This window comes from Oncorhynchus clarkii, chromosome 26 (assembly GCF_045791955.1).
Source record: "Oncorhynchus clarkii lewisi isolate Uvic-CL-2024 chromosome 26, UVic_Ocla_1.0, whole genome shotgun sequence".
In the NCBI taxonomy this organism is placed as follows: domain Eukaryota; kingdom Metazoa; phylum Chordata; class Actinopteri; order Salmoniformes; family Salmonidae; genus Oncorhynchus; species Oncorhynchus clarkii.
In genome coordinates this window covers 22,344,330-22,368,147 of record NC_092172.1, presented here as the reverse complement: position 1 = coordinate 22,368,147, position 23,818 = coordinate 22,344,330, and the positions used below count along the sequence as shown (strand labels likewise).

Here is a 23,818-nt window from a genome sequence, read left to right as displayed (position 1 = left end):
TCCAGTCAGTTTAAACCGAATTGAAGATAGTACTTACAGAGAGCTTTTGTCCACCACATACAGCACTGTTCTGTGATTACTACAACCCCCCTGGAGAATGTGAGTGGCACTACAAGGCATGTGGAGCTCAGTGTATGAAGACCTGCAGGAATCCCTCCGGGAGCTGCTCAACTCAGATACCACCTCTTGAAGGTACAGTAGACATTCATTGAGGATCTATTTTGGGTAACTACAATTTTCTATAACAGGTACTTAGTATTTATTTAATGTTGAAGATAGAGTCCTTAATTGAAACAATAACAAAGTCGCCACCCCGCCTCTGTTTAGGTAAAAAGCTGAGGGAAGGCCCAGGAAAATTGTAACCACTCTCAAATCCATAGACAGAGCTATGGATGCAAGGGCTGACAATTCATGACATAAAAAGTTTTGTTTTAACCATGTTTTGAGGCTATAAAGTGTTTGATTTCATTTGTTTTGTTTACAAATATTGGGGTTAAACAAGTGTATATTTTAGGTTATTTTATGGGGCACGACATGCTTTCGTGACAAAGGATTCTAGCTTTAAATTACTATCAATTTTATCTGAATGGAATTGGCAGTGTGAAAGAAATGCAGGCTACATCTTTTACCAAACCATGCTAACTGAAAAGTGATCCAGCAAGTATATGGCTCAGCTTGATAGTAAAGAGTTTGTGTACCTGGTGTTGGTGGTATAATTATAGTATAAACTTGATCTCTAGAGAACTTGATCTGTAGTCTATTCATTTATTTTGTCTTTTTGTTGGACTATTCCAGTTTTACAATCATCAAGTATTTAGAAGAATAACTGTCTGAGGTCAATTTAGATATTCTTACATTTTCACTCCCTTTCTATTCACTGCGTTTCTTCACCATATCCCTCTATCAAAAAATAGCTTTTTGATCATTAATATTTGAATATTTTTCTTCTTCTTTAGGTTGCTATCCAAAATGTCCTCCTGCTCAACCCTTCTTTGATGAAGATATAATGAAGTGTGTGGAGAAGGAGCAGTGTGGCTGCTATGGCAGAGATGGAAAACACTACAATAATGGAGAAAAAGTACCGACCACAGAAAACTGTCAGACATGGTATGCCTTTAGTAATGCAGAGAATCTTGGTCTTGGCTAAAATTGTGAACACTGTAACTGTGTTTGAGTGTCAAGAATGAAACTAAGTAGAATTGTAAATGCTTCTTTTTCCAAAGCTATTGTAATTCTGTGACAGTGGACTGCAAATACGATGTACAAGGTATGAACAGATCCTTCAACCAAAACAACAACACATACATGATTTCTGCAACATTCCAGTACCCTAAAATATATCTTACCCTTTCAGCTTGCACTTGCACCTACAATGGGAACAAATACCCCAATGGGCATATCATCTATCACACCACAAATGGGCACGGCAGTTGTATCACAGCCATCTGTGGGAAGAATGGAACCACTCAGAGGGACATTTACCCATGTTCAACTACAACTCCAACTTTAACTCCATCTGTTCCTAACTCTACTCCATCCTCTACAGTGACAACAACTGTCTTTACTTTCTCAACACCCACAACTGGTGGGTACTTGAGACTAAGACTTGAATGACTGTGAATTAGTTGATGTGTGAAATGTAAAAACTACAGCAGGTATCTTTTGTGATCAAAATGGCTAAGGACATTGCTATTTATGCCCCATAATTAAATGTTTTTACATCATTTAAAATGGTTTGTTTGTTTCAAGTTCAACCAAATAACTGTAATGTAATCCCTGATTCTATAGCGCCAACCACAACTTCAACAGAGACAACAGTATCTCCAACAACCTTTACTACTACATGTGGCTATCCATGTGTGTGGTCACAGTGGTTTGATACCACATTCCCTACACTAGGAACTCCAGGAGGAGACTCTGAAACCTACAACAACATAAGAGCAGAGGGACACGATATATGTGAGAAGCCAAGCAAGATCCAATGCAGAGCCGAGAAGTACCCAAATGTTAGCATAAGCCAAGTAGGCCAAGTGGTGCAGTGTAATGTAGCAGAAGGGTTGACTTGCAGAAATGAAGACCAGTCAGGCAAATTCCCACTGTGCTTTAACTACCAAGTTCGAGTCCTCTGCTGTGATGAAGATCTTTGTACATCTAAGCCTACAACCATTTCACCAACAACTACAAGACCACCTGTTACAACAAAAACTACTAACGCAACCACCTCCACTATATCAACAACCACGTTGAATACAAAACCCCCTAACTGCACAGTTTGTGAGTGGTCACCTTGGTATAATGTGGATTATCCTCAATTTGGTCCTGGGGGTGGCGACAATGAATCAATTAAAAAGATTCTAGAATCTGGAAAACATATTTGTGAAAAACCAGTGGATGTCATGTGCCAAGCAGTGCGATATCCAGGGATCCCATTGTCTGAATTAGGACAGAATGTAGACTGTAATACGAAGGTTGGACTAATATGCCAGAACAAAGATCAAGGCATTCCTCCAATATGCCTTGACTATGAAATTAAGGTGAAGTGTTGCAAGACTGTGAAATGTCACACTACAACACCAGTCCAAACAACTAAACCTACTGTCACAACAACAACAATGTCAGCATCCACATTACCTACAACAACAAGTAAACCAACAACAATCACTACTCCTCCAACCTCAACTCTACCTCTAACCACAACTACAACTCCTACCACTACTCCAACACCAAATACCACAATCTTAACATCGACTACACCACCTACCACATCAACAACAGTTACTCCCATCACTACTCCAACACCCACTACAAAGACCTCAACATCGACAGTTACATCGACAACAAAAACAACAACTCAGACTCCCAGCCCTAGTACAACTCTAACCACTACTCCTACATCAACCCCAACAGGAGTAACACCGACCACATGCAGTGGTGAAGAAAAATGTGTGTGGTCAGACTGGATCAACCTTGGTCAGCCAACGTCTGGCTCTGAAGGTGGAGATAATGAATCCATTAAAAACATCATTTCTGCTGGTTATCACATTTGCTCAGCTCCAGAGGCAGTTGAATGTAGAGCAAAACAATACCCTGGACTTCAGATCTCGCAGCTTGGCCAAGACGTGACTTGCAATCCATCCGTTGGACTGATTTGTCAAAACAATATGCAAGGTCTTCAGCAAAAGTGCTTTGATTATGAGATTCGGGTGAAATGTTGTCAATGTGGAACCACAACACACATCCCAACCACCACAACAACGACAGGTCCTCACATCACTACTCCTACACCCACTACTTCAACCTCAACATCGACAGCTCCACCTACAACAAAAACAACAACTCAGACACCCAGCCCTAGTACAACTCCAACCACTACTCCTACATCAACAGGAGTAACACCTACCCAATGCAGTGGTGAAGAAAAATGTGTGTGGTCAGACTGGATCAACCTTGGTCAGCCAACGTCTGGCTCTGAAGGTGGAGATAATGAATCCATTAAGAGCATCATTTCTGCTGGTTATCACATTTGCTCAGCTCCAGAGGCAGTTGAATGTAGAGCAAAACAATACCCTGGACTTCAGATCTCGCAGCTTGGCCAAGACGTGACTTGCAATCCATCCGTTGGACTGATTTGTCAAAACAATATGCAAGGTCTTCAGCAAAAGTGCTTTGATTATGAGATTCGGGTGAAATGTTGTCAATGTGGAACCACAACACACATCCCAACCACCACCACAACAACGACAGGTCCTCACATCACTACTCCTACACCCACTACTACAACGTCAACATCAACAGCTCCACCTACAACAAAAACAACAACTCAGACTCCCAGCCCTAGTACAACTCTAACCACTACTCCTACATCAACCTCAACAGGAGTAACACCGACCACATGCGGTGGTGAAGAAAAATGTGTGTGGTCAGACTGGATCAACCTTGGTCAGCCAACGTCTGGCTCTGAAGGTGGAGATAATGAATCCATTAAGAGCATCATTTCTGCTGGTTATCACATTTGCTCAGCTCCAGAGGCAGTTGAATGTAGAGCAAAACAATACCCTGGACTTCAGATCTCGCAGCTTGGCCAAGACGTGACTTGCAATCCATCCGTTGGACTGATTTGTGAAAACAATATGCAAGGTCTTCAGCAAAAGTGCTTTGATTATGAGATTCGGGTGAAATGTTGTCAATGTGGAACCACAACACACATTCCAACCACCACCACAACAACGACAGGTCCTCACATCACTACTCCTACACCCACTACTACAACGTCAACATCAACAGCTCCACCTACAACAAAAACAACAACTCAGACTCCCAGCCCTAGTACAACTCTAACCACTACTCCTACATCAACATCAACAGGAGTAACACCGACCACATGCGGTGGTGAAGAAAAATGTGTGTGGTCAGACTGGATCAACCTTGGTCAGCCAACGTCTGGCTCTGAAGGTGGAGATAATGAATCCATTAAGAGCATCATTTCTGCTGGATATCACATTTGCTCAGCTCCAGAGGCAGTTGAATGTAGAGCAAAACAATACCCTGGACTTCAGATCTCGCAGCTTGGCCAAGACGTGACTTGCAATCCATCCGTTGGACTGATTTGTGAAAACAATATGCAAGGTCTTCAGCAAAAGTGCTTTGATTATGAGATTCGGGTGAAATGTTGTCAATGTGGAACCACAACACACATCCCAACCACCACCACAACAACGACAGGTCCTCACATCACTACTCCTACACCCACTACTACAACGTCAACATCAACAGCTCCACCTACAACAAAAACAACAACTCAGACTCCCAGCCCTAGTACAACTCTAACCACTACTCCTACATCAACCTCAACAGGAGTAACACCGACCACATGCGGTGGTGAAGAAAAATGTGTGTGGTCAGACTGGATCAACCTTGGTCAGCCAACGTCTGGCTCTGAAGGTGGAGATAATGAATCCATTAAGAGCATCATTTCTGCTGGTTATCACATTTGCTCAGCTCCAGAGGCAGTTGAATGTAGAGCAAAACAATACCCTGGACTTCAGATCTCGCAGCTTGGCCAAGACGTGACTTGCAATCCATCCGTTGGACTGATTTGTGAAAACAATATGCAAGGTCTTCAGCAAAAGTGCTTTGATTATGAGATTCGGGTGAAATGTTGTCAATGTGGAACCACAACACACATCCCAACCACCACCACAACAACGACAGGTCCTCACATCACTACTCCTACACCCACTACTACAACGTCAACATCAACAGCTCCACCTACAACAAAAACAACAACTCAGACTCCCAGCCCTAGTACAACTCTAACCACTACTCCTACATCAACATCAACAGGAGTAACACCGACCACATGCGGTGGTGAAGAAAAATGTGTGTGGTCAGACTGGATCAACCTTGGTCAGCCAACGTCTGGCTCTGAAGGTGGAGATAATGAATCCATTAAGAGCATCATTTCTGCTGGTTATCACATTTGCTCAGCTCCAGAGGCAGTTGAATGTAGAGCAAAACAATACCCTGGACTTCAGATCTCGCAGCTTGGCCAAGACGTGACTTGCAATCCATCCGTTGGACTGATTTGTGAAAACAATATGCAAGGTCTTCAGCAAAAGTGCTTTGATTATGAGATTCGGGTGAAATGTTGTCAATGTGGAACCACAACACACATCCCAACCACCACCACAACAACGACAGGTCCTCACATCACTACTCCTACACCCACTACTACAACGTCAACATCAACAGCTCCACCTACAACAAAAACAACAACTCAGACTCCCAGCCCTAGTACAACTCTAACCACTACTCCTACATCAACCTCAACAGGAGTAACACCGACCACATGCGGTGGTGAAGAAAAATGTGTTTGGTCAGACTGGATCAACCTTGGTCAGCCAACGTCTGGCTCTGAAGGTGGAGATAATGAATCCATTAAGAGCATAATTTCTGCTGGTTATCACATTTGCTCAGCTCCAGAGGCAGTTGAATGTAGAGCAAAACAATACCCTGGACTTCAGATCTCGCAGCTTGGCCAAGACGTGACTTGCAATCCATCCGTTGGACTGATTTGTGAAAACAATATGCAAGGTCTTCAGCAAAAGTGCTTTGATTATGAGATTCGGGTGAAATGTTGTCAATGTGGAACCACAACACACATCCCAACCACCACCACAACAACGACAGGTCCTCACATCACTACTCCTACACCCACTACTACAACGTCAACATCAACAGCTCCACCTACAACAAAAACAACAACTCAGACTCCCAGCCCTAGTACAACTCTAACCACTACTCCTACATCAACCTCAACAGGAGTAACACCGACCACATGCGGTGGTGAAGAAAAATGTGTGTGGTCAGACTGGATCAACCTTGGTCAGCCAACGTCTGGCTCTGAAGGTGGAGATAATGAATCCATTAAGAGCATCATTTCTGCTGGTTATCACATTTGCTCAGCTCCAGAGGCAGTTGAATGTAGAGCAAAACAATACCCTGGACTTCAGATCTCGCAGCTTGGCCAAGACGTGACTTGCAATCCATCCGTTGGACTGATTTGTGAAAACAATATGCAAGGTCTTCAGCAAAAGTGCTTTGATTATGAGATTCGGGTGAAATGTTGTCAATGTGGAACCACAACACACATCCCAACCACCACCACAACAACGACAGGTCCTCACATCACTACTCCTACACCCACTACTACAACGTCAACATCAACAGCTCCACCTACAACAAAAACAACAACTCAGACACCCAGCCCTAGTACAACTCTAACCACTACTCCTACATCAACAGGAGTAACACCTACCCAATGCAGTGGTGAAGAAAAATGTGTGTGGTCAGACTGGATCAACCTTGGTCAGCCAACGTCTGGCTCTGAAGGTGGAGATAATGAATCCATTAAGAGCATCATTTCTGCTGGTTATCACATTTGCTCAGCTCCAGAGGCAGTTGAATGTAGAGCAAAACAATACCCTGGACTTCAGATCTCGCAGCTTGGCCAAGACGTGACTTGCAATCCATCCGTTGGACTGATTTGTGAAAACAATATGCAAGGTCTTCAGCAAAAGTGCTTTGATTATGAGATTCGGGTGAAATGTTGTCAATGTGGAACCACAACACACATCCCAACCACCACCACAACAACGACAGGTCCTCACATCACTACTCCTACACCCACTACTTCAACCTCAACATCGACAGCTCCACCAACAACAAAAACAACAACTCAGACACCCAGCCCTAGTACAACTCTAACCACTACTCCTACATCAACCTCAACAGGAGTAACACCGACCACATGCGGTGGTGAAGAAAAATGTGTGTGGTCAGACTGGATCAACCTTGGTCAGCCAACGTCTGGCTCTGAAGGTGGAGATAATGAATCCATTAAGAGCATCATTTCTGCTGGTTATCACATTTGCTCAGCTCCAGAGGCAGTTGAATGTAGAGCAAAACAATACCCTGGACTTCAGATCTCGCAGCTTGGCCAAGACGTGACTTGCAATCCATCCGTTGGACTGATTTGTGAAAACAATATGCAAGGTCTTCAGCAAAAGTGCTTTGATTATGAGATTCGGGTGAAATGTTGTCAATGTGGAACCACAACACACATCCCAACCACCACAACAACGACAGGTCCTCACATCACTACTCCTACACCCACTACTTCAACCTCAACATCGACAGCTCCACCTACAACAAAAACAACAACTCAGACACCCAGCCCTAGTACAACTCTAACCACTACTCCTACATCAACCTCAACAGGAGTAACACCGACCACATGCGGTGGTGAAGAAAAATGTGTGTGGTCAGACTGGATCAACCTTGGTCAGCCAACGTCTGGCTCTGAAGGTGGAGATAATGAATCCATTAAGAGCATAATTTCTGCTGGTTATCACATTTGCTCAGCTCCAGAGGCAGTTGAATGTAGAGCAAAACAATACCCTGGACTTCAGATCTCGCAGCTTGGCCAAGACGTGACTTGCAATCCATCCGTTGGACTGATTTGTGAAAACAATATGCAAGGTCTTCAGCAAAAGTGCTTTGATTATGAGATTCGGGTGAAATGTTGTCAATGTGGAACCACAACACACATCCCAACCACCACCACAACAACGACAGGTCCTCACATCACTACTCCTACACCCACTACTACAACGTCAACATCAACAGCTCCACCTACAACAAAAACAACAACTCAGACTCCCAGCCCTAGTACAACTCTAACCACTACTCCTACATCAACATCAACAGGAGTAACACCGACCACATGCGGTGGTGAAGAAAAATGTGTGTGGTCAGACTGGATCAACCTTGGTCAGCCAACGTCTGGCTCTGAAGGTGGAGATAATGAATCCATTAAGAGCATCATTTCTGCTGGTTATCACATTTGCTCAGCTCCAGAGGCAGTTGAATGTAGAGCAAAACAATACCCTGGACTTCAGATCTCGCAGCTTGGCCAAGACGTGACTTGCAATCCATCCGTTGGACTGATTTGTGAAAACAATATGCAAGGTCTTCAGCAAAAGTGCTTTGATTATGAGATTCGGGTGAAATGTTGTCAATGTGGAACCACAACACACATCCCAACCACCACCACAACAACGACAGGTCCTCACATCACTACTCCTACACCCACTACTACAACGTCAACATCAACAGCTCCACCTACAACAAAAACAACAACTCAGACTCCCAGCCCTAGTACAACTCTAACCACTACTCCTACATCAACCTCAACAGGAGTAACACCGACCACATGCGGTGGTGAAGAAAAATGTGTTTGGTCAGACTGGATCAACCTTGGTCAGCCAACGTCTGGCTCTGAAGGTGGAGATAATGAATCCATTAAGAGCATCATTTCTGCTGGTTATCACATTTGCTCAGCTCCAGAGGCAGTTGAATGTAGAGCAAAACAATACCCTGGACTTCAGATCTCGCAGCTTGGCCAAGACGTGACTTGCAATCCATCCGTTGGACTGATTTGTGAAAACAATATGCAAGGTCTTCAGCAAAAGTGCTTTGATTATGAGATTCGGGTGAAATGTTGTCAATGTGGAACCACAACACACATCCCAACCACCACCACAACAACGACAGGTCCTCACATCACTACTCCTACACCCACTACTACAACGTCAACATCAACAGCTCCACCTACAACAAAAACAACAACTCAGACTCCCAGCCCTAGTACAACTCTAACCACTACTCCTACATCAACCTCAACAGGAGTAACACCGACCACATGCGGTGGTGAAGAAAAATGTGTTTGGTCAGACTGGATCAACCTTGGTCAGCCAACGTCTGGCTCTGAAGGTGGAGATAATGAATCCATTAAGAGCATAATTTCTGCTGGTTATCACATTTGCTCAGCTCCAGAGGCAGTTGAATGTAGAGCAAAACAATACCCTGGACTTCAGATCTCTCAGCTTGGCCAAGACGTGACTTGCAATCCATCCGTTGGACTGATTTGTCAAAACAATATGCAAGGTCTTCAGCAAAAGTGCTTTGATTATGAGATTCGGGTGAAATGTTGTCAATGTGGAACCACAACACACATCCCAACCAGCACAACAACGACAGGTCCTCACATCACGACTCCTACACCCACTACTTCAACCTCAACATCGACAGCTCCACCTACAACAAAAACAACAACTCAGACACCCAGCCCTAGTACAACTCTAACCACTACTCCTACATCAACAGGAGTAACACCTACCCAATGCAGTGGTGAAGAAAAATGTGTGTGGTCAGACTGGATCAACCTTGGTCAGCCAACGTCTGGCTCTGAAGGTGGAGATAATGAATCCATTAAGAGCATCATTTCTGCTGGTTATCACATTTGCTCAGCTCCAGAGGCAGTTGAATGTAGAGCAAAACAATACCCTGGACTTCAGATCTCGCAGCTTGGCCAAGACGTGACTTGCAATCCATCCGTTGGACTGATTTGTGAAAACAATATGCAAGGTCTTCAGCAAAAGTGCTTTGATTATGAGATTCGGGTGAAATGTTGTCAATGTGGAACCACAACACACATCCCAACCACCACAACAACGACAGGTCCTCACATCACTACTCCTACACCCACTACTTCAACCTCAACATCGACAGCTCCACCTACAACAAAAACAACAACTCAGACACCCAGCCCTAGTACAACTCTAACCACTACTCCTACATCAACCTCAACAGGAGTAACACCGACCACATGCGGTGGTGAAGAAAAATGTGTGTGGTCAGACTGGATCAACCTTGGTCAGCCAACGTCTGGCTCTGAAGGTGGAGATAATGAATCCATTAAGAGCATCATTTCTGCTGGTTATCACATTTGCTCAGCTCCAGAGGCAGTTGAATGTAGAGCAAAACAATACCCTGGACTTCAGATCTCGCAGCTTGGCCAAGACGTGACTTGCAATCCATCCGTTGGACTGATTTGTGAAAACAATATGCAAGGTCTTCAGCAAAAGTGCTTTGATTATGAGATTCGGGTGAAATGTTGTCAATGTGGAACCACAACACACATCCCAACCACCACAACAACGACAGGTCCTCACATCACTACTCCTACACCTACTACTTCAACCTCAACATCGACAGCTCCACCAACAACAAAAACAACAACTCAGACACCCAGCCCTAGTACAACTCTAACCACTACTCCTACATCAACCTCAACAGGAGTAACACCGACCACATGCGGTGGTGAAGAAAAATGTGTGTGGTCAGACTGGATCAACCTTGGTCAGCCAACGTCTGGCTCTGAAGGTGGAGATAATGAATCCATTAAGAGCATCATTTCTGCTGGTTATCACATTTGCTCAGCTCCAGAGGCAGTTGAATGTAGAGCAAAACAATACCCTGGACTTCAGATCTCGCAGCTTGGCCAAGACGTGACTTGCAATCCATCCGTTGGACTGATTTGTGAAAACAATATGCAAGGTCTTCAGCAAAAGTGCTTTGATTATGAGATTCGGGTGAAATGTTGTCAATGTGGAACCACAACACACATCCCAACCACCACCACAACAACGACAGGTCCTCACATCACTACTCCTACACCCACTACTACAACGTCAACATCAACAGCTCCACCTACAACAAAAACAACAACTCAGACTCCCAGCCCTAGTACAACTCTAACCACTACTCCTACATCAACCTCAACAGGAGTAACACCGACCACATGCGGTGGTGAAGAAAAATGTGTGTGGTCAGACTGGATCAACCTTGGTCAGCCAACGTCTGGCTCTGAAGGTGGAGATAATGAATCCATTAAGAGCATCATTTCTGCTGGTTATCACATTTGCTCAGCTCCAGAGGCAGTTGAATGTAGAGCAAAACAATACCCTGGACTTCAGATCTCGCAGCTTGGCCAAGACGTGACTTGCAATCCATCCGTTGGACTGATTTGTGAAAACAATATGCAAGGTCTTCAGCAAAAGTGCTTTGATTATGAGATTCGGGTGAAATGTTGTCAATGTGGAACCACAACACACATCCCAACCACCACCACAACAACGACAGGTCCTCACATCACTACTCCTACACCCACTACTACAACGTCAACATCAACAGCTCCACCTACAACAAAAACAACAACTCAGACTCCCAGCCCTAGTACAACTCTAACCACTACTCCTACATCAACCTCAACAGGAGTAACACCGACCACATGCGGTGGTGAAGAAAAATGTGTGTGGTCAGACTGGATCAACCTTGGTCAGCCAACGTCTGGCTCTGAAGGTGGAGATAATGAATCCATTAAGAGCATCATTTCTGCTGGTTATCACATTTGCTCAGCTCCAGAGGCAGTTGAATGTAGAGCAAAACAATACCCTGGACTTCAGATCTCGCAGCTTGGCCAAGACGTGACTTGCAATCCATCCGTTGGACTGATTTGTGAAAACAATATGCAAGGTCTTCAGCAAAAGTGCTTTGATTATGAGATTCGGGTGAAATGTTGTCAATGTGGAACCACAACACACATCCCAACCACCACCACAACAACGACAGGTCCTCACATCACTACTCCTACACCCACTACGACAACGTCAACATCAACAGCTCCACCTACAACAAAAACAACAACTCAGACTCCCAGACCTAGTACAACTCTAACCACTACTCCTACATCAACCTCAACAGGAGTAACACCGACCACATGCAGTGGTGAAGAAAAATGTGTGTGGTCAGACTGGATCAACCTTGGTCAGCCAACGTCTGGCTCTGAAGGTGGAGATAATGAATCCATTAAGAGCATCATTTCTGCTGGTTATCACATTTGCTCAGCTCCAGAGGCAGTTGAATGTAGAGCAAAACAATACCCTGGACTTCAGATCTCGCAGCTTGGCCAAGACGTGACTTGCAATCCATCCGTTGGACTGATTTGTCAAAACAATATGCAAGGTCTTCAGCAAAAGTGCTTTGATTATGAGATTCGGGTGAAATGTTGTCAATGTGGAACCACAACACACATCCCAACCACCACAACAACGACAGGTCCTCACATCACTACTCCTACACCCACTACTTCAACCTCAACATCGACAGCTCCACCTACAACAAAAACAACAACTCAGACACCCAGCCCTAGTACAACTCTAACCACTACTCCTACATCAACCTCAACAGGAGTAACACCGACCACATGCGGTGGTGAAGAAAAATGTGTGTGGTCAGACTGGATCAACCTTGGTCAGCCAACGTCTGGCTCTGAAGGTGGAGATAATGAATCCATTAAGAGCATCATTTCTGCTGGTTATCACATTTGCTCAGCTCCAGAGGCAGTTGAATGTAGAGCAAAACAATACCCTGGACTTCAGATCTCGCAGCTTGGCCAAGACGTGACTTGCAATCCATCCGTTGGACTGATTTGTGAAAACAATATGCAAGGTCTTCAGCAAAAGTGCTTTGATTATGAGATTCGGGTGAAATGTTGTCAATGTGGAACCACAACACACATCCCAACCACCACAACAACGACAGGTCCTCACATCACTACTCCTACACCTACTACTTCAACCTCAACATCGACAGCTCCACCAACAACAAAAACAACAACTCAGACACCCAGCCCTAGTACAACTCTAACCACTACTCCTACATCAACCTCAACAGGAGTAACACCGACCACATGCGGTGGTGAAGAAAAATGTGTGTGGTCAGACTGGATCAACCTTGGTCAGCCAACGTCTGGCTCTGAAGGTGGAGATAATGAATCCATTAAGAGCATCATTTCTGCTGGTTATCACATTTGCTCAGCTCCAGAGGCAGTTGAATGTAGAGCAAAACAATACCCTGGACTTCAGATCTCGCAGCTTGGCCAAGACGTGACTTGCAATCCATCCGTTGGACTGATTTGTGAAAACAATATGCAAGGTCTTCAGCAAAAGTGCTTTGATTATGAGATTCGGGTGAAATGTTGTCAATGTGGAACCACAACACACATCCCAACCACCACAACAACAACGACAGGTCCTCACATCACTACTCCTACACCCACTACTACAACGTCAACATCAACAGCTCCACCTACAACAAAAACAACAACTCAGACTCCCAGCCCTAGTACAACTCTAACCACTACTCCTACATCAACCTCAACAGGAGTAACACCGACCACATGCGGTGGTGAAGAAAAATGTGTGTGGTCAGACTGGATCAACCTTGGTCAGCCAACGTCTGGCTCTGAAGGTGGAGATAATGAATCCATTAAGAGCATCATTTCTGCTGGTTATCACATTTGCTCAGCTCCAGAGGCAGTTGAATGTAGAGCAAAACAATACCCTGGACTTCAGATCTCGCAGCTTGGCCAAGACGTGACTTGCAATCCATCCGTTGGACTGATTTGTGAAAACAATATGCAAGGTCTTCAGCAAAAGTGCTTTGATTATGAGATTCGGGTGAAATGTTGTCAATGTGGAACCACAACACACATCCCAACCACCACAACAACGACAGGTCCTCACATCACTACTCCTACACCCACTACTTCAACCTCAACATCGACAGCTCCACCTACAACAAAAACAACAACTCAGACACCCAGCCCTAGTACAACTCTAACCACTACTCCTACATCAACCTCAACAGGAGTAACACCGACCACATGCGGTGGTGAAGAAAAATGTGTGTGGTCAGACTGGATCAACCTTGGTCAGCCAACGTCTGGCTCTGAAGGTGGAGATAATGAATCCATTAAGAGCATCATTTCTGCTGGTTATCACATTTGCTCAGCTCCAGAGGCAGTTGAATGTAGAGCAAAACAATACCCTGGACTTCAGATCTCGCAGCTTGGCCAAGACGTGACTTGCAATCCATCCGTTGGACTGATTTGTGAAAACAATATGCAAGGTCTTCAGCAAAAGTGCTTTGATTATGAGATTCGGGTGAAATGTTGTCAATGTGGAACCACAACACACATCCCAACCACCACCACAACAACGACAGGTCCTCACATCACTACTCCTACACCCACTACGACAACGTCAACATCAACAGCTCCACCTACAACAAAAACAACAACTCAGACTCCCAGCCCTAGTACAACTCTAACCACTACTCCTACATCAACCTCAACAGGAGTAACACCGACCACATGCGGTGGTGAAGAAAAATGTGTGTGGTCAGACTGGATCAACCTTGGTCAGCCAACGTCTGGCTCTGAAGGTGGAGATAATGAATCCATTAAGAGCATCATTTCTGCTGGTTATCACATTTGCTCAGCTCCAGAGGCAGTTGAATGTAGAGCAAAACAATACCCTGGACTTCAGATCTCGCAGCTTGGCCAAGACGTGACTTGCAATCCATCCGTTGGACTGATTTGTGAAAACAATATGCAAGGTCTTCAGCAAAAGTGCTTTGATTATGAGATTCGGGTGAAATGTTGTCAATGTGGAACCACAACACACATCCCAACCACCACAACAACGACAGGTCCTCACATCACTACTCCTACACCCACTACTTCAACCTCAACATCGACAGCTCCACCAACAACAAAAACAACAACTCAGACACCCAGCCCTAGTACAACTCTAACCACTACTCCTACATCAACCTCAACAGGAGTAACACCGACCACATGCGGTGGTGAAGAAAAATGTGTGTGGTCAGACTGGATCAACCTTGGTCAGCCAACGTCTGGCTCTGAAGGTGGAGATAATGAATCCATTAAGAGCATCATTTCTGCTGGTTATCACATTTGCTCAGCTCCAGAGGCAGTTGAATGTAGAGCAAAACAATACCCTGGACTTCAGATCTCGCAGCTTGGCCAAGACGTGACTTGCAATCCATCCGTTGGACTGATTTGTGAAAACAATATGCAAGGTCTTCAGCAAAAGTGCTTTGATTATGAGATTCGGGTGAAATGTTGTCAATGTGGAACCACAACACACATCCCAACCACCACCACAACAACGACAGGTCCTCACATCACTACTCCTACACCCACTACGACAACGTCAACATCAACAGCTCCACCTACAACAAAAACAACAACTCAGACTCCCAGCCCTAGTACAACTCTAACCACTACTCCTACATCAACCTCAACAGGAGTAACACCGACCACATGCAGTGGTGAAGAAAAATGTGTGTGGTCAGACTGGATCAACCTTGGTCAGCCAACGTCTGGCTCTGAAGGTGGAGATAATGAATCCATTAAGAGCATCATTTCTGCTGGTTATCACATTTGCTCAGCTCCAGAGGCAGTTGAATGTAGAGCAAAACAATACCCTGGACTTCAGATCTCGCAGCTTGGCCAAGACGTGACTTGCAATCCATCCGTTGGACTGATTTGTGAAAACAATATGCAAGGTCTTCAGCAAAAGTGCTTTGATTATGAGATTCGGGTGAAATGTTGTCAATGTGGAACCACAACACACATCCCAACCACCACAACAACGACAGGTCCTCACATCACTACTCCTACACCCACTACTTCAACCTCAACATCGACAGCTCCACCTACAACAAAAACAACAACTCAGACACCCAGCCCTAGTACAACTCTAACCACTACTCCTACATCAACCTCAACAGGAGTAACACCGACCACATGCGGTGGTGAAGAAAAATGTGTGTGGTCAGACTGGATCAACCTTGGTCAGCCAACGTCTGGCTCTGAAGGTGGAGATAATGAATCCATTAAGAGCATCATTTCTGCTGGTTATCACATTTGCTCAGCTCCAGAGGCAGTTGAATGTAGAGCAAAACAATACCCTGGACTTCAGATCTCGCAGCTTGGCCAAGACGTGACTTGCAATCCATCCGTTGGACTGATTTGTGAAAACAATATGCAAGGTCTTCAGCAAAAGTGCTTTGATTATGAGATTCGGGTGAAATGTTGTCAATGTGGAACCACAACACACATCCCAACCACCACCACAACAACGACAGGTCCTCACATCACTACTCCTACACCCACTACTACAACGTCAACATCAACAGCTCCACCTACAACAAAAACAACAACTCAGACTCCCAGCCCTAGTACAACTCTAACCACTACTCCTACATCAACCTCAACAGGAGTAACACCGACCACATGCGGTGGTGAAGAAAAATGTGTGTGGTCAGACTGGATCAACCTTGGTCAGCCAACGTCTGGCTCTGAAGGTGGAGATAATGAATCCATTAAGAGCATCATTTCTGCTGGTTATCACATTTGCTCAGCTCCAGAGGCAGTTGAATGTAGAGCAAAACAATACCCTGGACTTCAGATCTCGCAGCTTGGCCAAGACGTGACTTGCAATCCATCCGTTGGACTGATTTGTGAAAACAATATGCAAGGTCTTCAGCAAAAGTGCTTTGATTATGAGATTCGGGTGAAATGTTGTCAATGTGGAACCACAACACACATCCCAACCACCACCACAACAACGACAGGTCCTCACATCACTACTCCTACACCCACTACGACAACGTCAACATCAACAGCTCCACCTACAACAAAAACAACAACTCAGACTCCCAGCCCTAGTACAACTCTAACCACTACTCCTACATCAACCTCAACAGGAGTAACACCGACCACATGCAGTGGTGAAGAAAAATGTGTGTGGTCAGACTGGATCAACCTTGGTCAGCCAACGTCTGGCTCTGAAGGTGGAGATAATGAATCCATTAAGAGCATCATTTCTGCTGGTTATCACATTTGCTCAGCTCCAGAGGCAGTTGAATGTAGAGCAAAACAATACCCTGGACTTCAGATCTCGCAGCTTGGCCAAGACGTGACTTGCAATCCATCCGTTGGACTGATTTGTGAAAACAATATGCAAGGTCTTCAGCAAAAGTGCTTTGATTATGAGATTCGGGTGAAATGTTGTCAATGTGGAACCACAACACACATCCCAACCACCACAACAACGACAGGTCCTCACATCACTACTCCTACACCCACTACTTCAACCTCAACATCGACAGCTCCACCAACAACAAAAACAACAACTCAGACACCCAGCCCTAGTACAACTCTAACCACTACTCCTACATCAACCTCAACAGGAGTAACACCGACCACATGCGGTGGTGAAGAAAAATGTGTGTGGTCAGACTGGATCAACCTTGGTCAGCCAACGTCTGGCTCTGAAGGTGGAGATAATGAATCCATTAAGAGCATCATTTCTGCTGGTTATCACATTTGCTCAGCTCCAGGGGCAGTTGAATGTAGAGCAAAACAATACCCTGGACTTCAGATCTCGCAGCTTGGCCAAGACGTGACTTGCAATCCATCCGTTGGACTGATTTGTGAAAACAATATGCAAGGTCTTCAGCAAAAGTGCTTTGATTATGAGATTCGGGTGAAATGTTGTCAATGTGGAACCACAACACACATCCCAACCACCACCACAACAACGACAGGTCCTCACATCACTACTCCTACACCCACTACTACAACGTCAACATCAACAGCTCCACCTACAACAAAAACAACAACTCAGACTCCCAGCCCTAGTACAACTCTAACCACTACTCCTACATCAACCTCAACAGGAGTAACACCGACCACATGCGGTGGTGAAGAAAAATGTGTGTGGTCAGACTGGATCAACCTTGGTCAGCCAACGTCTGGCTCTGAAGGTGGAGATAATGAATCCATTAAGAGCATCATTTCTGCTGGTTATCACATTTGCTCAGCTCCAGAGGCAGTTGAATGTAGAGCAAAACAATACCCTGGACTTCAGATCTCGCAGCTTGGCCAAGACGTGACTTGCAATCCATCCGTTGGACTGATTTGTGAAAACAATATGCAAGGTCTTCAGCAAAAGTGCTTTGATTATGAGATTCGGGTGAAATGTTGTCAATGTGGAACCACAACACACATCCCAACCACCACAACAACGACAGGTCCTCACATCACTACTCCTACACCCACTACTTCAACCTCAACATCGACAGCTCCACCTACAACAAAAACAACAACTCAGACACCCAGCCCTAGTACAACTCTAACCACTACTCCTACATCAACCTCAACAGGAGTAACACCGACCACATGCGGTGGTGAAGAAAAATGTGTGTGGTCAGACTGGATCAACCTTGGTCAGCCAACGTCTGGCTCTGAAGGTGGAGATAATGAATCCATTAAGAGCATCATTTCTGCTGGTTATCACATTTGCTCAGCTCCAGAGGCAGTTGAATGTAGAGCAAAACAATACCCTGGACTTCAGATCTCGCAGCTTGGCCAAGACGTGACTTGCAATCCATCCGTTGGACTGATTTGTGAAAACAATATGCAAGGTCTTCAGCAAAAGTGCTTTGATTATGAGATTCGGGTGAAATGTTGTCAATGTGGAACCACAACACACATCCCAACCACCACAACAACGACAGGTCCTCACATCACTACTCCTACACCCACTACTTCAACCTCAACATCGACAGCTCCACCTACAACAAAAACAACAACTCAGACACCCAGCCCTAGTACAACTCTAACCACTACTCCTACATCAACCTCAACAGGAGTAACACCGACCACATGCGGTGGTGAAGAAAAATGTGTGTGGTCAGACTGGATCAACCTTGGTCAGCCAACGTCTGGCTCTGAAGGTGGAGATAATGAATCCATTAAGAGCATCATTTCTGCTGGTTATCACATTTGCTCAGCTCCAGAGGCAGTTGAATGTAGAGCAAAACAATACCCTGGACTTCAGATCTCGCAGCTTGGCCAAGACGTGACTTGCAATCCATCCGTTGGACTGATTTGTGAAAACAATATGCAAGGTCTTCAGCAAAAGTGCTTTGATTATGAGATTCGGGTGAAATGTTGTCAATGTGGAACCACAACACACATCCCAACCACCACCACAACAACGACAGGTCCTCACATCACTACTCCTACACCCACTACTACAACGTCAACATCAACAGCTCCACCTACAACAAAAACAACAACTCAGACTCCCAGCCCTAGTACAACTCTAACCACTACTCCTACATCAACCTCAACAGGAGTAACACCGACCACATGCGGTGGTGAAGAAAAATGTGTGTGGTCAGACTGGATCAACCTTGGTCAGCCAACGTCTGGCTCTGAAGGTGGAGATAATGAATCCATTAAGAGCATCATTTCTGCTGGTTATCACATTTGCTCAGCTCCAGAGGCAGTTGAATGTAGAGCAAAACAATACCCTGGACTTCAGATCTCGCAGCTTGGCCAAGACGTGACTTGCAATCCATCCGTTGGACTGATTTGTGAAAACAATATGCAAGGTCTTCAGCAAAAGTGCTTTGATTATGAGATTCGGGTGAAATGTTGTCAATGTGGAACCACAACACACATCCCAACCACCACCACAACAACGACAGGCCCTCACATCACTACTCCTACACCCACTACTACAACGTCAACATCAACAGCTCCACCTACAACAAAAACAACAACTCAGACTCCCAGCCCTAGTACAACTCTAACCACTACTCCTACATCAACCTCAACAGGAGTAACACCGACCACATGCGGTGGTGAAGAAAAATGTGTGTGGTCAGACTGGATCAACCTTGGTCAGCCAACGTCTGGCTCTGAAGGTGGAGATAATGAATCCATTAAGAGCATCATTTCTGCTGGTTATCACATTTGCTCAGCTCCAGAGGCAGTTGAATGTAGAGCAAAACAATACCCTGGACTTCAGATCTCGCAGCTTGGCCAAGACGTGACTTGCAATCCATCCGTTGGACTGATTTGTGAAAACAATATGCAAGGTCTTCAGCAAAAGTGCTTTGATTATGAGATTCGGGTGAAATGTTGTCAATGTGGAACCACAACACACATCCCAACCACCACCACAACAACGACAGGTCCTCACATCACTACTCCTACACCCACTACGACAACGTCAACATCAACAGCTCCACCTACAACAAAAACAACAACTCAGACTCCCAGCCCTAGTACAACTCTAACCACTACTCATACATCAACAGGAGTAACACCTACCCAATGCAGTGGTGAAGAAAAATGTGTGTGGTCAGACTGGATCAACCTTGGTCAGCCAACGTCTGGCTCTGAAGGTGGAGATAATGAATCCATTAAGAGCATCATTTCTGCTGGTTATCACATTTGCTCAGCTCCAGAGGCAGTTGAATGTAGAGCAAAACAATACCCTGGACTTCAGATCTCGCAGCTTGGCCAAGACGTGACTTGCAATCCATCCGTTGGACTGATTTGTGAAAACAATATGCAAGGTCTTCAGCAAAAGTGCTTTGATTATGAGATTCGGGTGAAATGTTGTCAATGTGGAACCACAACACACATCCCAACCACCACCACAACAACGACAGGTCCTCACATCACTACTCCTACACCCACTACTACAACGTCAACATCAACAGCTCCACCTACAACAAAAACAACAACTCAGACTCCCAGCCCTAGTACAACTCTAACCACTACTCCTACATCAACCTCAACAGGAGTAACACCGACCACATGCGGTGGTGAAGAAAAATGTGTGTGGTCAGACTGGATCAACCTTGGTCAGCCAACGTCTGGCTCTGAAGGTGGAGATAATGAATCCATTAAGAGCATCATTTCTGCTGGTTATCACATTTGCTCAGCTCCAGAGGCAGTTGAATGTAGAGCAAAACAATACCCTGGACTTCAGATCTCGCAGCTTGGCCAAGACGTGACTTGCAATCCATCCGTTGGACTGATTTGTCAAAACAATATGCAAGGTCTTCAGCAAAAGTGCTTTGATTATGAGATTCGGGTGAAATGTTGTCAATGTGGAACCACAACACACATCCCAACCACCACAACAACGACAGGTCCTCACATCACTACTCCTACACCCACTACTACAACCTCAACGTCAACAGTTCCATCTACAACAAAAACAACAACTCAGCCTCCCACCACTACTATTATTCCTACAACTCCCTTTTTTGTAATAACTGGTGAAACAGCGAAACCTTCGATTCCAGTCACATTACCCCATCATTGTTCTTTTTGCCATTTCAATCATACTGATTTCCTCATTGGTAAGTTTTATTTTTCACCTTTCCAAGTTTGAAACCTTTTGTACTATTAGTTCAGCTATTAGTGATGTTCAATTTGTATGTCATTTCACATGTTAAGTTGGAAAACTTGCTTAATGATTACACCTCAAATTACTTTCAGGCTCAATTGTTTATAATGTCTCTGACCATGATGGATGGTGCTACATTGGTCTCTGCAACAAGACTTGTGAAATAGAAACACATTTGACCAGCTGTGGTACATCAACTACCCCAGTTACTCCTACTTCACCAACCACTTCACAGCCCCCAACAATAACAGTTCCGCATGTAACATATCCATCTGAGAAGAACTGTGACCATGACCATCCTCCAAGACAGGTTTTACTCTGCTATAGATAATAACTTTTGTTGCATAGGAATTATTATGTACAAAGGGATGATTACATTACAAAAATAATTGAATGATTTTATGGACATTTCATGTAGGCCTAATATATTTCTGTGTTTGTAGAATGGTGACAGCTGGAAACATAACCAATGCACCAACGGAACATGCACCAACGGGAAAGTTAGTTATGAGCATGTACATTGTGAGACTCCGAAGCCTATAACATGTGAAAATAACTATCCTCCAATCCAAGTGTTTGACGAATCTGGATGCTGTTTCCACTATGAGTGTCAATGTAAGTTTACCACCCCCCCCCCCCCAAAAAAATAGATATGTTTACTCTTTGTGTCACAAATTCTACTTTAGCCATTGATTTTAGTTTGACTTGTTTAGGTTTATCTAATAGTTACCAGCAGTAAATGTATATGCATGTCTAACATTGGAAAACGTTCAGCACAGCACCATTAATTTTGCATAAAACATTCCACATCTGTGTCCTTTTAAATGCTAATCATTCTCTTCTTACAAAGGTATCTGCTATGGTTGGGGAGACCCTCACTATGTCACCTTTGATGGAACATACTATGGCTTCCAAGGAAATTGTTCTTACGTCTTGGTCAAAGAAATCCTGCCAAAGTACAACTTCAGTGTTGTAATCGACAATTACTATTGTGATGCCCCAGATGGACTTTCCTGTCCTCAGTCTCTGACAATTTATTATCAATCTTACAAGATATTCATGACCAAGAAGGACGTTGATGGAGATTTCACAAGTCTGGTAATTAAAATATCTCAAATACTGTATGTTCAAGACATTTTCAGTCGTTTTTTCATTTAAGAGGGATTCGTTTTGGGTTTAGCTTAGATATTGATTAGCTTCCATTTAAGATTGATATACTTCCTTTATGTATTAGATATAGGATACAGTTCTAGAATACTATTGGGTATAAAAATATTGAATTATTGTAACCATTTTGTCCATCTCTTAATATTTTGGTCCTAGATTTATGTCAACCAGAAACGCATCATCCCAGCATATGAGACCAAGGACTTCCGCATCACAGACAACGGAATTGAGACCCTTTTAGTCATACCAGCAATTAATGCCAAGGTGTCATTCACTGGTCTTATGTTTAGCATATACCTGCCCTGGGACAAGTTCAGTGGCAACACTGAGGGACAGTGTGGTGAGTACAGGTGTTTTATGGTCACTTTGTTAAGATGATTACCCCATGATGTCTCATTGTCTAACAATGGTTTTCAATCTTATTCAGGTACATGTGACAACAACCGGACAGATGACTGCCGCTTGCCAAATAGGACTATCGATTCATCTTGTCCTGACATGGCACACCAATGGCATGTTGCTGACCACAATAACAGTCAGTGCACACCACCACCACCAGAGCCGACACCACCACGAGGCTGTGATCCACCCATTTGTCATCTCATTCAAAGCAAGTAAGTAGCAATTAGTATTTACAGTAAACCTAGCTCTTCTGTCGGATCGATAACCTCCCAATCATAATAATCTCAGTGCCAACAGTAACTTGACATACTAAAACACGGCAATCATTTGACAAAGCCTGATGACAAAACAAAGTGAATTATCATATTTAAGTATCTACTCTAACTGAAGCGTGACATCTTTTCTAGGGTCTTTGAGAGTTGCCATAAGATAATCCCCTACGAGCCATTCCTTGTGGCATGTATCTTTGATGCGTGTAATATGGATGATGTTACCATTGGCTGCACCAGCTTGCAGACCTATGCTGATGCATGTGCACAAGCAGGAGTCTGTATTGAGTGGAGAAATTATACAAATGGACAATGTGGTAAGTAGGTCACTCCTCAAGACCATAAAGCTCAGATAGCTTTTCTATGATGTTGCTTATTGGTTATTAACCTTTTTATCTCCCCCGCTACAGACTTCACATGTGAGAAACC

General features: G+C 44.4%; 2 protein-coding genes across 2 annotated transcripts in view; both read left to right on the top strand.

The window, feature by feature from the left end:
• The window catches only part of LOC139384580 (mucin-2-like), a 34,176-nt gene extending 10,840 nt beyond the window's left edge, over nucleotides 1-23,336 (top strand). Inside the window, exons 25-41 of the mRNA XM_071129412.1 lie at nucleotides 64-192; nucleotides 957-1,107; nucleotides 1,224-1,267; nucleotides 1,355-1,589; nucleotides 2,645-3,379; nucleotides 3,728-3,892; nucleotides 4,220-4,351; nucleotides 4,703-4,875; nucleotides 5,212-5,335; nucleotides 5,684-5,818; nucleotides 6,173-6,282; nucleotides 8,530-9,207; nucleotides 21,644-21,861; nucleotides 21,995-22,166; nucleotides 22,402-22,649; nucleotides 22,875-23,058; nucleotides 23,146-23,336. Of these exons, the coding sequence (XP_070985513.1) occupies nucleotides 64-192; nucleotides 957-1,107; nucleotides 1,224-1,267; nucleotides 1,355-1,589; nucleotides 2,645-3,379; nucleotides 3,728-3,892; nucleotides 4,220-4,351; nucleotides 4,703-4,875; nucleotides 5,212-5,335; nucleotides 5,684-5,818; nucleotides 6,173-6,282; nucleotides 8,530-9,207; nucleotides 21,644-21,861; nucleotides 21,995-22,166; nucleotides 22,402-22,649; nucleotides 22,875-23,058; nucleotides 23,146-23,336 (3,824 nt within the window). The remainder of the gene's footprint in view (nucleotides 1-63; nucleotides 193-956; nucleotides 1,108-1,223; nucleotides 1,268-1,354; nucleotides 1,590-2,644; nucleotides 3,380-3,727; nucleotides 3,893-4,219; nucleotides 4,352-4,702; nucleotides 4,876-5,211; nucleotides 5,336-5,683; nucleotides 5,819-6,172; nucleotides 6,283-8,529; nucleotides 9,208-21,643; nucleotides 21,862-21,994; nucleotides 22,167-22,401; nucleotides 22,650-22,874; nucleotides 23,059-23,145) is intronic.
• On the top strand, nucleotides 1,611-2,555 carry LOC139385263 (mucin-5AC-like; the record flags this gene model as incomplete). The annotated part of the gene is made up of 2 exons (XM_071130429.1): nucleotides 1,611-1,616; nucleotides 1,872-2,555. Coding segments are annotated over exons 1-2 (690 nt in total), but the record flags the coding sequence as incomplete, so codon positions are not given.
• Nucleotides 23,337-23,818: the final 482 nt, after the last annotated feature.